General features: G+C 33.8%; 1 protein-coding gene across 1 annotated transcript in view; it reads left to right on the top strand.

Moving 5' to 3' along the window:
• Positions 1–17,971, top strand: part of Unc13c (unc-13 homolog C) — a 576,758-nt gene that overhangs the window by 208,348 nt on the left and 350,439 nt on the right. Inside the window, exons 5-7 of the mRNA XM_078049590.1 lie at positions 6,060–6,138; positions 8,349–8,420; positions 17,674–17,893. Coding sequence (XP_077905716.1) covers positions 6,060–6,138; positions 8,349–8,420; positions 17,674–17,893 — 371 coding nt within the window. The remainder of the gene's footprint in view (positions 1–6,059; positions 6,139–8,348; positions 8,421–17,673; positions 17,894–17,971) is intronic.

Raw genomic sequence — 17,971 nt, 5'->3', positions numbered from 1 at the left:
TTTAAAGCAGTGATTTATAGTTATACATAAACGTGAAATTCACTGTGGTATGTTCATACATGACCATAGGATAGTTTCATTAATTTCATTTCACCAATTCTCCCATTTCCTGTTCCTCCTCCCTTCCCCCCAATTTTCTTCCACTGTTCCACTGATTTCTTTTCTATTTTCATACAATTATCCCTCCCTCTTTCCCCTGCTTATTTTGGTCCAGTTTCTGCATATGAGAGAAAACATTTGAATTTCTGAGTTTGAGTTACTTCACTCAGCATGTTGTTCTCCATTTCCATACATTTACCAGCAAGTGCCATAATTTCATTATTTTTTATGGCTAAGTAAAACTCCATTGTGTTTATACCACATTTCTTAATCCATTCATGTTAATGGGCATAATTTATAAATCATAATTATGGTTCCACAATTTGGCTATTGTGAATTGTGCTGCAATAAACAGTGATGTGGCTGTATCACTATAGTATGGTGACTTTAGTTCTTTGGGATAAATACTGGGAAATGGGATAGCTGGGTCATTTCTAGGTTTTGGGGGCATCTCCAGAGTGGTTGCACTAATCTTCAGTCTCAACAATAACACGTGAGAGTACCTTTGCCCCCACATTTTCACCACACTTATTGTTATTTGTACTCTTGATAATTGGCATTCTGACTAGAGTGAGATAAAATCTCAAGTAACTTTGATTTTAATTTACTTAATTAATAATAAAAAATGTTAAACATTTTTTCATGTATTTGTTGGCCATTTGTATTTCTTCTTTTGAGAAGAGTCTGTTTAGTTCTTTTGCCCATTTATAAATTGGATTATTTGTTTGTTTGCTTTGGTGTGTTTTTGAGTCCTTTACATTTCTAGATATTAATCCTTGGTTTGAGGGGGCATATGGCAAAGATCTTTTCCATTCTGTAAGCTCTCTCTTCACAGTCTTGTTTCCTTTGCCGTGCAGAAGCTTATTAACTTGATGCTATCCCACTTATTGATTCTTGGGGTTTTTTTTTTCCTTGCACTTTTGTATTCTTGTTAAGGAAGCCAGTGCCTATGCCAATATGTTGAAGTGTTGAGGGCAGGCGTCTCTTTGATATATTGATTTCACTTCCTTTGGATATACACCCAGTAGTGGACTGCTGGATCATATCACAGTTGTATTTTTAACTTTCTGAGGAAACTCCATATTTTTCATAATGACTACACTATTTTATATTCATATCTGCATGCAAGCGCTCCTTTTTCTCCATATTCTCTCCAACAATTATCTTTTTCCTTTTCAAAATAGCCATTCTACCAGGTCTGAAATGATATCTCATTGTGCATCTCACTAATTCCTGATGATTAGTGATATGGATTTTTCTACATACCTACCTTTTTTTTATACCTATCAGTTTTTATGTGATACTCTCCTGGTGCCTTCTTTTACAATCTATAAACATTCAATATGTTATCAGATCAAATTTGATTAAAATAATTAATATGTGCTTTAATCAGTAAAATAACCCTTTTGTTATGGAAGTGTCACATTTTTAAAAAAATAGATAATATATTTAAGGAATTTGCATTATGTTTATTTGTAACAAGATGACTAACAATCTGAGTCAAGGAGCATTATATTTTATTGAATTCTATAAGTTATTCTTAATATTGTGAAAGAATAAAGAAATTTTTTTAAAAAAAACTGGAAAAACTAAAATTAGATAAGAGTAAATTTTAAAGGTCTCACCACAGAAATAATAAGTAAATGAAGTGATAGACATATTTATTAGCTTGATTTAATCATTCCTTATTGTGTATGAATCAAAATATCATTGTACTCCATAAATGTAAAATTTTGATTCATTAAAATATTAATTTCTAAAAGCTATTGATTAGAGTAAATATTGAATTATAATTTATCTTGATTTATCTATAAAATAATATCCATTTTTTTCAATTTTATGTGATTATTGACTTTCCAAATACTTCCATAGATCTCCTCACCTTTTTACCCCACCTATAATGCCTGTAATCTGAAAGACCCCTTTTAGATTTATTTGCTTTTAAGAACATTAGGTTTAAGGCAATATAATCCTAAGTGGAAATCAGGCTCTGCCATATTCTGGCTGTTTGATCCAGGCCTAGATATGTTGTTTCACTTGACTTTCATTAAATGTAAAATAGGATTGTCATCCCCAATTCATACCACTAATATAGATATGGGATAATCCAATCACTTAAGCAGTGAAGCATGGTGAGCTATAGAATACAGGTTCAAATCCTGCCACTGCCATTTCTAGGTAGTGCCTTATAGATGATTCTGAAGGATTCTGTGTCTCCATCTCCTCATTTATAAAATGAAGGGAATAATTGTCCCTACATTTCATTGGAATTTTATAGAATAAAATTAGGTAATACTAATAGAGTGCTTAAAACAATAAGTATTGGGTCAATGTTAACTATGATTGTTAGCATTATCTCTGGTACATGGTAATACCACATAAATATTAGCTATCTTCAGCTAGTTTGTTGTCTACAGCATACAGTATATAATCTATACAAAAAAAGGGCTGAAATAAAACAAATTCTTCCCAGAAACAGACCTTACCTTCAGAGTTACTTTTCTATGATGGCTGGTTTTTATGACTACCTCTGATCCCCTCATCATTAATCCTACATAGATTCTTCTGGATTTAACTCTTGTGCATGAATCTGACCTCTTGCTTACAAAGTCAATGATTGATTTATAAACTGATGTTTCTGGTCTTCATCAATTTTTACTTAATCTTTCCCATATCTCTCCTGATTAAAAGGTATCTTAATAAATATTACAAAAAATATTTTTGCATTTTTGGAGAGCTTCACTATACTTATCAGTGCTTCTCTACTCCTGAGGTGAGGTCAATAGGGAAGACTTTTCTTAAGGTCTAGGTTTGCAAGAAAAGCTTTATTATTACTTGATGCTTATTCTCAAGAAAATGTTTGCTTATTTCAACTTTTTATAGTATTCATACCACTATAGTATTCATATCACTAAAGTAAGATGAAACACAACCTAATGTTTTTAAAAAGAGCATCTTTGAGCCTGTGACGCTTAAGAGAACATTTTTATTGTGTCTCAACTTTCCAAGTTACAAAATTTAAATGAAATTAAATGGTAAGGTCAAAAGAGGCAGAGCTGAATTTTGGATGCATGTCTTCCATCTTGGGATCCTTATCACATTCAGCTCAAATTTAGCCGTGGTCCTTGAATATCAGCACTCTGATGAGGCAAGCAAAGGAGTGATATGTCAGGCCCCATGAAAACACACGTGTTCAATTGTATATGTAGGACTGGCTTAATATTCAGGGTATACTTTGAGAATTTGAATTAAGTTCCATGAAAAGCAGGAAACAATAAATAAAAGAAAAAAATATCAATAGGAAGGAAACAATCTGTTTATATAATACTTTACAGTTCTTAAAATCACTTTCTCAATCATAATCTCAATTGATTGTATTTCTTTACATAGCTACAAAAGTTACATTCTTAAAGAGTCAAAACATTTCAAAACACTTGACAGCAAATTATAATTGATATGCAGTGTAGTGAAAGGATATTTCTTAATGTATACTTATGTCATTATTAGTACTATTCACAGATGGGAGAAAGAGAAATTACTTGGAATCACAGACTAAGATTAAAGCAAATAATATTGGAAGAATCGTTCCTTAAACAGATTCGCATAGCTGTCTTCCCACATGCTTAATGTTTCAGATGTGAGAGGGACAAGCCTGAATTGGTGTGGAAGGTGCAAATATGGAAAGATGACAGGAGGGAAGGAAGAATTTACACTAATGGGTAGTGGGTATGCTTTCTGAAGATGGGTGTTGAAAAAAGATAGGTCATTGCTCTTTTACCCTTTCTCAATCTGACAGTTTCTTAAAATTCAAAAGAGCATTTAATGTTCTCACCACAAAAAGATGATTAGTTGACGAGGTTAAGGATGTGTCATTTAGCTTGATTGAATCTTTCCACAATGCATACATAGATTAAAACATCACATTCCACCTCATAAATAGACACAATTATTATTTGTCAACTAAACATGAAATAATGATAACACAGAAAATATGAAAAAACAAAGCTATTATCAAAAGAAATTTTTTAAAACGGGGAATAAAAGAAAAGATTCTTTTTTGTAACCCAAATTCTCAAGCTTTGACACACTGTGATTTTTAACAGCACTTGGTATATTGGCATTATTGTAGGAAATGATAGAAAAAAATATTAAGTTTATTTTCTCTTTCGTTTTTGAGACAAGGTCTAGGTTTCCCAGGCCAGCCTCTAACTCCTAGCCTCAGGCAATTTTCCTGCCTAGGACTATAGGCACTGGCCTAGTTTAAGCATTAACTTCTTTAGTATACAATAATGGAGTGTTTCTAAAATGTCATCTCTCCTCAGTACACATATTCTCTTCCCTTCTTTTCTTCTTTCTCTCTCTTCTTTGATAGTTCATAATCTCTGCTCCACATTTGCTCCTCTCCTTTATCCTGTGATCCAAAGCCTGCTTTCCATTGAAGTGCACCAATGTAGGAATAACTTGTTCATCATTGACATCCTCCTTACACATCTACAATAGTTTGAATATTTTGTGTTAGTTATTGCATATAAGTTATGACACTGTTGCTACTCATGCATTACCATTTTCTTCATTATGATTGTTTTTATTACATTATTATTTTATATGAGTTGTATGATGAAGTTAGTGATTTCTCCAAAATTACCAAGCTAGTATTTGAGACCAGAAAAAGTAATGGAGTTAAGGCTATAGCTACTAAGAAAAAATCCAGTAAGACAAAATATTGCCCTTTATTAAGATAAGCAGCAACAACATAGAGACCATCTATGGAAAAATGGAGTCTAAACTACTGATAAGCTATTATTGATAGTTATATCCCATTACAAATGCAGAACTGCCAAGTTGCCATCTCAAGACACAAATAAGCAGGTACTTAGCAAGAGATCTGCAAGAGGTTTTTGTGTCAAGTGGAATAAAGAGAAACTATCAATTATTTTAACAACTTCTTGATTGTACAAGATGGCTAGATTGATGCAGTAAAAAACAAACATTGCATCAGATTCTCTTCTCAAGAAACATAAAGATTCATCTTTTAAAATCATTTTATTTGCAAAATGACATATTATTCCACATGTATAACATAGCAAGAGTCTTCTATTTTTTCTCACCCTAAATAATTTCACAGAGGTAAGTACAATTTTGACAACATCCTTTACATATTTTGCATTTATATAACCATACACACATATGAGATCTTCCTAAAATGATTAAAATGCAAACTTATTGTTTTCAATTTTAGGATTATTTTTCATATACACAAATAAACGTTTACCTCATTCACTTTAATTATTGCGTTCTTCCATAGATTTATTTAATCAATGTATTATTGATGAATATCAGCTTTCGTTGCTGTAACAAAAAAATACTTCAGTGAACATTCTGATACAGTAAATTATCTTAATCCCATGCATTTATCCATGCAATAAATTCAGGTAAGTGGACCTTCTAATTTAGTCACTAACATTTTAAATTTGCCCATGGCTTCTTGAGCTGCCATTTTGGAATTGAATCTGTGAAGATGCAGCACACAGAAAAATGGTATTTTTATAATAAAAGTAATTCTTTACCATTGCAGACAGACCAAAGTTGTAAAGAATGCTTTGATTCTACTTTGTTCTGGAGGTATAGACTTCCATATACCTGACAATTTTGATTTGCCTCTGTGATACTGAAGAAAAAAAACAACAGTGTGTCTAACCAAACTATGTACATCTTAAAATTCCAACACACTGAGCTCCCTAAGCAAGCAAGTGCAGCTCCTATGGTAGTTAGAGTTTCTCTCAGACACTGGTCAAAGCCCTAGAGTCTTGAATCAACGTTATTTTAGAAATCAGTTGAAAACCATGGTATCCACTTTATCTTTTTTTTTTTTTTGCCTTTATACAAATAACAGTGGATTTTTTTTCTCATAGGAAGTCATTTTACTCATAAAAAATTATTTCTTTTGTAACCCCTTTCAGGGCTGGGAGAGGCCTTTATGGTATTGACAGTATGCCAGATCTTCGAAGGAAAAAAACTTTGCCTATTGTACGAGATGTGGTAAGTTACTCCTGTTTTTCTGATTGCATATATTGACTTTTTCTTTATTAAAATATAATGTTGTCATTTTCATTAACTACCTAGCCTGTCAATACTTCATGGAATAAAACATATGATGTCAGAATCTACTAAGTCTTTCATTTAGTGTTTCTTTAAAACGTATTTGATGGGAAAAATATCTCTAACCTTTCGACCACTTTTGATATTAGTTGGAATTACAAATTGAGTTAAAATGACTCTATAATTGAGCCCTAAGAAAACACACAGCATGCCAAATGAGCTTCTGGACTTTGATGTGTTCAATGCTATGAATGACTACAAGTTTAATAGGCTAAGTTTAATGGTTGATTTGAGCTTCTTCATCTTAACTCAGAACTTGAATACTTTGTAAAGGAAGCAGATAATATTAATCAATTCTTTTTTCTATTAAATTAGAGCCAATTCTAGCCAAATTAATAAGCTCTTCTTCTATGCCAAGAAAACCATGGTCCCCAAGTCATTAACATTTTTATTAGTTCTGAACATGATTCTGAATAGCTTACTCTTCTTTATTGAAATATTCTGGGGAACAAGTAGAAATGCAAAAAACTGATAGTGGGATAGTGGTCTGTATTAGAGTATAAAGAAAAAAGCCCATCAACATGGAAAAAAAGTATTTATTTTCTATCCTTCAAAATGTCACATTCTATGGTCATATGTTATATGACCATACATAGCTTATGACATGAAAAACGTATTTTCCCATAAAGAAACATAAATATACAATTAGGCAATAATATGAATAATTTTTTGTACCAGCAGTTTTTAATTTTGCTAAAAATACCTTTATCTGAAAGCCATTACTTTGATTTCTAAAATAAGATCCTGCCTGGAAAACTTTTATATTGGAAAGCATGATGTGTCAGTACAGTTATCTCAGATTCCTGTCATTATAGTGTAGATATAATTTTATGAAGTTAGACTAATTTAACATGGTTATAATATTCCTACCTTTCCTATGTTTAATTATTTAAACTTTTCTTTCTTTCACTCCCGGAATCTTCAGGCCATGGTAAGTGCTTTTCAATTGATTTTATTATTATTATTTGACACTCCTCTCACATATACTCTTCCCTTACTAGAGGTAAAAGAGGGAAAGATGAGAAAATAAAAGACAGAAACATACAAGAATAAAAAGTGTGGCTTCTCCAAGAATTTAACCTCTAGTTCAATTCTGAGAAACTCAATTATGCATACGACAAAGGCAAGCAGACTAAAATAGATTTACAGACATAAATTTAGGGGTAATTACTGATCAGAGATGAGTATTATCTTGAGTAAACTCTTGGAAATAAGCGTTGTTTAGGTTGACGCAGTAGAGATGGAGAGTGACTTACTTAATTGGGTATGTGTAGAACTTTAGGACTTGGCTTCATAACCCCTAGAAGATATATTGATGACTAGATGGGTCTATAGGTATGCTCAGGAATGTGTCATTCCACTGTTATTTCCCTTTGCTCCTAAAGAGATAGCAGATTTAATATTTCCACTTGGAACTTCTGATTTTCAAAGTTCTCTATAGCATTGCTGAGTTAATATATCACAAATATTTTGGATAGGAGCAGGTAATGATGGCTCTATTTTAAAGGTGGGGAAAAACTAAAGGAACTTGACTTGTTTAGGATCACTTACATTACCAGCATTAAGTGAAGACTATGAATCTGGGTATAATAATTCTTGGTAAATAAAATGGACAACTAGAAAAATATCCTGGCTATAAATGGAGAAATATTCTAGAAATCTGTGTAGAACTCAAAGAATCACCCAGAATCCACTATGATTCAGGCCCATTCCACAAGTCAGGCTGGCTCAGTATCCATGGTCATGTTTTATGAAGAAATGAGACCATGAAAACATTGGGGAATAACACAGTTTTAGAAGCCTCTTGCTAGCCTGGAAACTTTGGACAGATCACCTTGCCTTATTAGTCCTGAGTTTCACCACATGTACCAAGTAGAGGTTGGGTTTGATGATCTACAGATTTCTTTCCAGCTTCAGTGTCCTCTGAGTGCATGTTCTGAATGAACTAATCAACCACTGAGCAGGCAGGTCCTTGTTGACTAAAATGTGAACAGTGATACCAACTATCCTTACATTTTTACATTCTGCTGAGCATCATGTTCAGGACAACCTCCCCATATATTAATAAGTCATAATTCTGTTTATTTTAGACCCTGGCTGCCCGGAAATCTGGTCTCTCCTTGGCTATGGTAATTAGGACATCACTCAACAACGAGGAACTGGTAGGTGCAGTGTCAATTACTAATTATATATTGATCATGCTCACAGGAGCAAAACCCATTCTGCTAGAGCCACTCATTTGTAATGTTTATTCCAGTGTTTCAGCAATAAATGGGATCTTGGAAATCCTGACCCCAAAATACTTCCTTAGGGCTTCAGCTTTACTATCAGGCCAATTCTCCTCTGCTCTTCATATATGTATGAACCCCTAATAGCATCACATTAAGTTTAAATTTTACTTCTTTTTTGAGGCTTTCTCCAAATACCCACCTCCCCTCCTAGTTGAATTATTAGTTTCTACCTATGGGCTTTGATAGCATTTAGTTATGACCTTGATAGCATTGTATGGTTACAGTGAAGGCTGCTATGTGTGTGTCCCCCAGTGCCACTTAACATTGTTACAAGTTTGCAAGTTCTGAGTCTAAGTTACCTCACCTATAAAGTGAGGTGATAATAAAACTGAGAGGATTAGGGAGGGATGCTTAATGTTTGGCATAGTATAGGGCACAGTGAACAATACCTATGAGCTACCATCTTTATTTTTATTACATTTAATTTGATTGTTTTGCATAAACTTTCATAAACTCTGATATCATAGGGTAGCACTGAACCTTGTTTATTGCTCTTATTAAATTTTTTCATCATTGTTGCTTAGTACACTGTCAGGCATGAGGTAGATGCTTTGTAAATTCTTACTGAATGAAAGAACAGCCTGATTAGAAGATAAAATAGGCTGCAAATATCCAGGTCAGCGGTTCTTAAATTTGGCTCATTAGAACACCTCAGGGAGCTTTAAAACATACCAATGCCTGGGTCTCACTCCCAGCAATTCTGATTTAATTGGCTCCAGGTACAGCCTGAGTGTGAGTGATGTTTTTAAAACTCCCAGTGTTTGTGCCTTGGGTGTTGTGCAGTGGTAGCACCATCCTTCACACTCACCTGGGAATTTACTCAAGACAATATATCTGTGAACTGCCTTATGGGAACTAATATCTCCTACCTCTCCTAATTTTAGCAACTTTGTTATTTTTATAGAATAAAAAATTCTGCCAATAGTGCATTTCTTGTTTTACCTTTCTATATACTTGCCAAGTAAAGATAATTATTTACATCTGTATTTCTTATGTTCCTCTTCCTGACAGTGTTATCCACCATCCCAAAGTCAACCTCTCCTGGTTCTTTCTATCAACAAGCTCTCCCTACCCCAATACACACATACTCATTCAGAAGTAGGGAAGGACTCTGGGTGTGGTGGCACACACCTTTATTCCCAGTAACTTGGGAGGATGATACAAGAGAGTCACAAGTTTGAGGCCAGCCTCATCAACTTAGTGAGATCCTAGGCAACTTAGCGAGATCCTGTCTCAAAATAAAAAAATAAAGGGCTGGGGTTAAGGTTCAGTGGTAAAGTGCCTCTGGGTTCAATCCTTGGTACAAAAAAAAAAAAAGCATGAAAGGATGGGGAGGCCCTTTATGTTCATTGAATATGTTCATTTGAATATTCAGAGTCTACAGCAAGTTGATACATGTTCTATTATGCACAAGCTTAAAAAAAGGTGACTGCATTTCCAGTGTCTCAGTCTTAGGCATGATATTTATGATGCCTTGAAATATTTTGAGTATAGTTTGAGTACAAGACAATGACGCATCCTCTGTTGTATGAGAAAACCCCATCTTAGTTGCTGAATCATGAGGTTCTTGTGTTTTTGAGGAAATAATCAGAATTTAAGTATTTTATTGATAAATGCCTGTACACTTTCTCTCTTATATTTTGAAATATGACATTAGAACTATGAGTTTTAATCTCTATGAAAAGGTAACAGGAAACCAATATAAGTTAATGGAAGGCGATACATTTTCTAAGTCCCTGAACAGGGAATATATCCTCACATTATGGGTAAATTTGCTACTGATCTACTTTATAGCAACTTAAAAACATCGCTTTACTTTCTTAGTTTCAGAAGGCCTAACTAAATAACATCTCTGTGGGTGCTGGTTGGATGAATTGAGTCCATTAGCTCCCTCTCAGATTCACAAAGCTCATTTCCCTGGGGCCCATGTCTCAAAAAGTACATGAACTATGACTTCTGTACAACAGGCATATGAAATGTCACTCTTGACAAGCTGTCATGTTCAGTCATTATATAGGCAGTTAATGTAAACGCTGAAGGGAACAGTTTCCACACTTCAGTGCTGAAAGTCTTGTTAGGCACCCTGGAAGTGAAAGCGTGGAATATTTGCCTTTAAGTGAAGGAAAATGGCTTGGCCATGTGAGAAATATCAAATGATGGCAGCTCAATTTTAATTAAAGAAAGAGACAAGAGAAAGCTCAGTCATTTTTTTCAAGGAAAGAAAAAGCTCTTGTATCTTGTGCCAGGTGTGGGCCAGCATTACCTCCAAGAATGCTAATGCCTCGCTCTGTTCTTTGCAGTTGAGGCTTAGATTCCTGTCCAGGGAGTGCTGACATGGAAACCAGCAGTAATGATGCCCAGTGTAAATATTATGTCTTGCTTATAAATATTGTTATTGGTCCTAATTCTATCTTTCTTCCTGAGCAGTCTTTGGCTTGAGGTTCATGTTGGTTGAGTTCTACCATTTACTAGCAGTGAGGCCTCAGGCAAGTTATGGAAATTTTCTTAGTTTTGATTTGCTCTATCTTTACTAACAATTCAGTTTTTTAAATCTATGCACATGAGTTAAATGAGCTTATGGTTTGCTGTATCTTTGAACAACTTTGACATCAGTATTAAACTAGTTTTGCAAAATAAGCTGGGGAGCTTCCCTTTTTTGAGATTCACTGGGATGGTTTTCATAAATAAATTGCTGTACCTTGAAGGGTTGGCACAACTTGCTTCTGAAACCATCTGGACTTGATGCTTATTTGATGCTTAATTTGAGGGTGGTTATTTGACTACTGAATCAACTTATTTAATATCGTGACTATAACCATGTTTTTTAAACATTTGTTCTTGAGTTAGTGAATTAATTTTGATCATTTATATTTGTCCCAGAAAGCCATCTTTTTTTCCTTGTGTGTGTACGTGTTTGTGCACATGTGGTGTGTGTGCATGTGTGTGTGTGTGTGTGTGTGTGTGTGTGTGTGTGTGTGTGTGTGTTGCTGGGAATTGAATCCATCCCTCATGTATGCTAGGAAGCACTTTACTACTTACCTGTATTCCCATGTCCCTTTTTCTAAACTTTTAAATTTAGTACCACCAAATTGACCTTATCAATGCAATTTCTAAAATTCTTGTGCCATTTTAATTTTAGTTTTATTTATTTACATTTCTTTCTTTTTCTGCAAAATCAGTGCTACAAGAAACTTTTCTTGTATTTACTTTGTTGACTCCAGATTGTTTCTCTATTTTTTGTCACATGTATTTCTCTTTTGTCTATTTAGATTCGCTCTTTACTTTCCTGTGTTCACCCTAAATTTTCTAACTTATAGAGTTGAATATATAAATTTGTATTTTAATTGTTCTCATGAAGTACATACAAAGGATATTTACGACATAAATGAAAAGGATAAATAATAGAAATGATACTCAATATATTCATTGTGGACACATGATAACTACATAGTAAAAATATTACTTTTATGATTAACTGTTTTTCACTGTACAATTTCCCAACTCCATAATTGACTATACTACTTATGCTATTAAGATAGCTAAAGTTTCCCCTGGTGGAGGAATTCATATAATTTTTGGTTTCTTATATTTAACAAATGAATTATCTCATACTAGCTCCATCATTTATATATAAATTTTCATTAGATTCTGAATTGAAGGAAAAAGTGACATTTATAGTACATGAAAAATCTATAATAGTCTGCTTTCAGATCATGTACCATGTCAAAACAGATGGCATAAACTGTTGTGCTGTCTTTGAATCGATGAGTTAGCCACTTTATCATGTTTCTGCCCTCTTTGTTTGGACTCACCCCATTAGGAAAATGATAATTAGCATCTATTATGAAACAATACAAGTAAAATCAAATTACTTACACTCTTTCATGAATAGGCATATAACTTTCAGTTTTGGTTTGTACTTTCTGCTGTTAGAAAAATGTACCTGAATAACTTTAGCTTTTAAAATTGGTCTTACATAATGATTATTATGAAGACTAAATCAACACTGAAATTATATCTGTTTTTATACTCAGGAACTTTTCCATATTTTTGTCTTCATGTTAAAACAAATTTCAAAGGTCACACTGTACCTAATGTTTGCTCTGTAAATCTCTCTGATGCTTTTGTTCAGAAATATTAAAATGTATACCTAGAGTACAGTGAATATATTTCTTCCCTAAAATTATGCATCATGAATATGGAAAATGCTTCAAAACCAGAATCTCATTTTTTTGTTTAAACTATCTAAATGTAATTGTCTAGGGTATGGGAAGTAGTTGGTTTACATAGTCTCATGATGGGAACACACAGGATGTGAGGGGAAATAGACCTTCATTGGAATGATCACTGGTCAACATGGTAGGAGAAAAAGAATGGGTATGGCAAATGGAGGCAGACAAACTTTGCTGCTAATATAATTATTAGCATTATTATTAATATAGCATTAGAATTTCGATGGTCTAAAAACACTAGTCATTGCTTTTGTCAGAAAGCCTGATTGCTTTAATTTTCAGACTCACTTTAGTTTCCTCAGACAGTTGTGAATAGAAAAGGCAATTTATTTCCTTCCAGGGTCCTAATTGTTCAAAAAGTGATATACCAGTGAAAGCCAACTTAAATTTATTTCCTGGAACAATAATTTAAAAAAATATTTTCCTGGGATATGAGCATCCTCCCCTTTGTACTCTATAGTTTACCCTTGCCTATAAAAGCTTGTCAGAAAATCAAACATCCCTCACTCTCATCTCAACAGTTTAAAGCAGTGTTGACATATACTAAAATTTTTTATTTGTTGAAATTATCCAAGCAATGTAAAATTAATATTGCTCTTGATTTTCCTAATTGCAAAAGTTTTTATGTCCTGTTTATTCCTAGAAGAAATACTGAAAGGATATTCATCAAACCCTACTTAACTTTGAAACATTAAATCATATAAATTTTATATTCATTTTTTATTTTTGTATACTTCTATTTGATAAATTATTTTTCAGTAAACATGTGTTCCATTGTAATCAGAATATACGTATCTTTTAGAAAATAGTTTTTTTTATAAAAGATTTAGAAAGTTTAAAAACATTTAAATTAGATAAGCAGCACGTCACTCATGTTGCCAAATCCTTTAGTCTTTGAGTTCTAATCACAGTTATTAGGGCTCTGGTTATTCTTCTGACAACTACTTATACATACAGTTATCCTGTAGTGTCTGTGGGGCATTGAATTGGTTCTGAAACTTCCTTATGCCAAAATCCTAAAATGCTCAAGTCCCTTATATAACATGGCATGGTACATGCATAGAATCTACATATACCCTCCCATATAATTTAAGTCATCTCTAGATTACTTACAATAGCTAGAACAATATTAAGTACTGCATAAAAAGTTCTTATACAAGTTCAGTAAGGGAATTATGACCAAAAATTGTTGTACATGTTCAGTACAGATGTAGTATTTTTCCAGATACTTTTACTCTGTAGCTGGTTGAATCTATCATTTCAGAGCTTTGCACTATGGAAGGTTGTCTGTCTCTTCCAGTTGTGCATCAAGGTCCAAGACCTGCTCTGGATAACACTCCAATCCAATTCTTTCCCTTCACCAAGTACTCTACTATCTGTAGCAAATTACCTATTTGCCAACTATAACTTCTACATTAAAAGAAAAAACCGCATCCAGTTTTTATTGATGAGCAGCAGACTTCCATTTGCCATGATCCCTTGCTTCTTTCTGCTAGGCTTTTATTCAGTGTCACTTGATCTTTTTTCCTTATTCTATGAAATTCCCATATTATCTATCTTTCTTATAATCTTGTTTGAATTTGATCTGATTTTTCTGCTGAGAAAGTACCTTTTTTTCATGAGATGCAGTATTTTGAGATGTCAGAATCCTATTCTATCAAGTAGCTTTTTAAATACTGTTTTTATAAATTAAATGAAATTATATCTTATATGCTTTCTTCAGTTATAAAACCGATGATCTTTCTATCTTATAATCATTTTCCCTTCCCCTTTGCTGAAATAATATGCCATTTAGCTTAGAGTAATTTTCAGCTTTGATAAACACAGCTCCGTATCCCAAAAGTCCAGAATGAAAAAATTATTATCATTTATCTGGGACTCAAATGAGTTATCTGATGGTTTTCTTTAGCATCTACAACTGTTAAGTGTTGGAATTTGTTTTCATGCCCCATTCAATTGGTTTTCAATATGCTATTAAATTTTTTATATTCCTTAGTTTTTTTAAACTAGCTTCATTCTCCCTTTTCATGAAGTGAATCACGGCTCTTTAACAAAACCAAAGCAAACAAAACATGTCAATGAACTTTCTCAAATATCTATTCAGAGCCTTTATTTTTTTCTTCTAACATGTTTAATTTTTCTACAAGAATTAATACTTATTGTTTCTACTGTAACATAAGATATATGGGAGTGACATTACTTGAATTCAGAAAAAGAAAATAGATATAGAGTATTAGATAAAATAGTCATTTATTTAAATTTGAAATGTGTGTGCATAATCTCATGTTCAAAAACAACCCCTTGATCAGCTCCCCTTTTAAAATTCATATTTCTTGTTTTTCTTGAGCTCAGTAGCAAACTACTCTATCCTCACCTAGCATTACACCAAATTAGAATAATTGTTCTTTTTCCCCAATTAAAACAAATGACAAAATGCTTGATGCATTTATTTCAGGGTTATTGAATTTTCTTCTTAGTTTTGAAGCTAAACCTGGGATTCTATATTAATATCTCTCTCTCTCTCTCTCTCTCTCTCTCTCTCTCTCTCTCTCTCTCTCTCCCCCTCCCAACCTCCCACACACACATACACACACACACACACACACACACACACACACACACACACACACACCCTTGTTCCTCAAACCACTAGAACAGCAGACTGTGAATCTGTTATGCCAAAGATAATTCAATTCACTTTAATGATATTGCAGATACTCTACTGGGCAGTAAAGGGGAGACAAAGATGAATAATACACACTTCTAATTCTCAAAGGATTCTCAATAGTTTTCTGTAAAACATCTTCATTCTGACATGAAGCTAAAAGATTTACTTGGCTCAGGTTATCATTGAAAAGGGATGGATCCAGTTCTAGTTGTATAAATCCTGACACTGGGGCCTCCCACTTAATTAATTCCCATATTAATATTCCATGCTGCTGTTCTGTAGATTCATTTGAAACATAAAGAGCTTTGGACTGACCAGACCCTCATGTAATAGTAAGAATGGACCTCGTCATTCAAGGAAAAAATTGAAGCAAAGCTTAATTCCCTGGTAGAGGACCTCCCAATACCATTATCAAACATATTCTGGGAAAACACAGTGAGAAGAATGGACTTATAAAGGGAAATAATGCTGTTACCATACTTTGAAATTGAAAAATAGTGCACAGTTGGTCATTTTAACACAGTAGGAAAATATTCTGAAATGAGACTTAAGGATGATTAATGCAAAAATATAAGTGCTTCCTAATCTGTTAGGCTCCTCTGGGATTATGTAAATAGGCATTCATTTGGCAACAGAGAATTATAGGAAATTATCAATAAATATAATTATGAAGAGTACTGGTGTGTCTCTCAACAAGTCACTCGCATAATGAGGTGTGAGAAGAGTATAGTAGGACTCGTCCAATCACTTCTCTTTTATCACCTATTTTTATTTGTTTTTGAAAATCTCCCATCAATACTAATACTTAGTATTTTTATTTAATGTTTTGAAATCTGGAAAATACTTTTGTTTTCAGTATATAATTTGATCTTCAAAATAAGACCATGTGAAAGGCAGGGTGCATGAGAACAGTGAGTCTTAACAACTTTATTTCTCACTCTAGACTAAAAGTCTAGACTCTAAATGGCAGGACATTTATTCATTTTATGAAACAAAACAAAAAACATAAATCCCTTCTATATCCCAGGGACAATGGTAGGTACTGTGTAGGCACTAAGCAAAGAAAGATGAAAGATAGTGTTAGTTCTTGCCAAAAGTAGCCCATTTTAAAGATCATAGATTAGACTCATACAAAGGAACTCTAGTCCCCTGAGTATCATTTAGTGTTTTTTCCAACTCAACAATGACTTGTAATTAGAAAATCCTTCCATGTACTATTAAAAATGATTTCCTTTAAAATATATCAGCATGAGAGAATGCCACATTTAACTTTTTTACAAATGCTTTCTTCTTAATTAGTTGATGAGAAACTTTCTAAATGATAGGTGTTGAAAAGAATTCCCTGCAGAATGAATTACAAAAGAAGCATGTTTGGGGCTAAAGAGAGGTAAAGTGTCATGGAGAACAACAGTCAGAGAGGCCTGGGTAGGATACAAAAGAGATGTGGGGATTGTGTCTAAAGGTTTGGAGTCAACATAAGAATGCTTGGGGGTGGGTAGCATGGGAGGAATTCATTGCTCAGCAGACAACTTCAGATAGGGCAAAGGAGAGGGAGGGAAAGGAGGGGACATGGGGTGAGAAAGACGGTGAAATGAAATGGACATCATTACCCTAAGAACACGTATGGAAACACAAATGGTGTGACTCTGTGTTCAACCAGAGACATAAAAAATTATGCTCTATTTGTGTAATATGAATTGAATTGTTTTTCTGCTGTCATATATAACTAATTAGAATAAATAAAATAATTTTCTAAAATAAGAATGCTTTCCTTAAACCTCACAATTTTAATAAAGTCTACTAAGATTAAGAATAGTAATATAAATTGATGGTTTTTTTTAAATTAATATTTCCTAAATACCCGTATTTAGTCAGAAGCTAGGTTAGGCTCTAAGAGTTGGTGTAGTAAGGAGTAAGATGTTCATCACCCTTCCCCTTGAGGAGTTTGCAATGTAGCAGGGAAAGGGGCTTTATCAAGTAATTCAAACTGCTGGCTGCCATGAAAGAAGATATATGACAGCAGAGCCCAATCCAGTTTGGAACCTAAGGGAGTTCTTTGTGTTCAAATAACTGAATAGGGCTCTAGAGTACTGAGAGAAGAATAAGCGGGCTCTCTCAAAATAGCATTTTTAAGGACAAATGATAAAATAGTCTGTTTTGTATTGAAATTCCTCTCCAAATCAACTGATGTGGTTTGCATGGTTCACTTTTCTCATCCTCACAGAAAATGCATGTCTTCAAGAAGACCTTGCAGGCTCTGATCTACCCCATGTCTTCCACCACCCCACACAACTTCGAGGTCTGGACTGCTACAACACCCACCTACTGCTATGAGTGTGAAGGGCTCCTGTGGGGCATTGCTCGGCAGGGCATGAAGTGCCTGGAGTGTGGAGTGAAGTGCCATGAAAAGTGTCAGGACCTCCTGAACGCCGACTGTTTGCAGAGTGAGTAGTTGGTTAGGCTAAAAAAAATGGTATGCCTCCTCTCTCTGCCTTATGCCCTGTATGTTCCAGTGGGATTTC

This window comes from Ictidomys tridecemlineatus, chromosome 5 (assembly GCF_052094955.1).
Source record: "Ictidomys tridecemlineatus isolate mIctTri1 chromosome 5, mIctTri1.hap1, whole genome shotgun sequence".
Taxonomy (NCBI): Eukaryota; Metazoa; Chordata; class Mammalia; order Rodentia; family Sciuridae; genus Ictidomys; species Ictidomys tridecemlineatus.
Note: the sequence above shows the minus strand (reverse complement) of the source record. Positions and strands in the feature narration are given on the sequence as shown.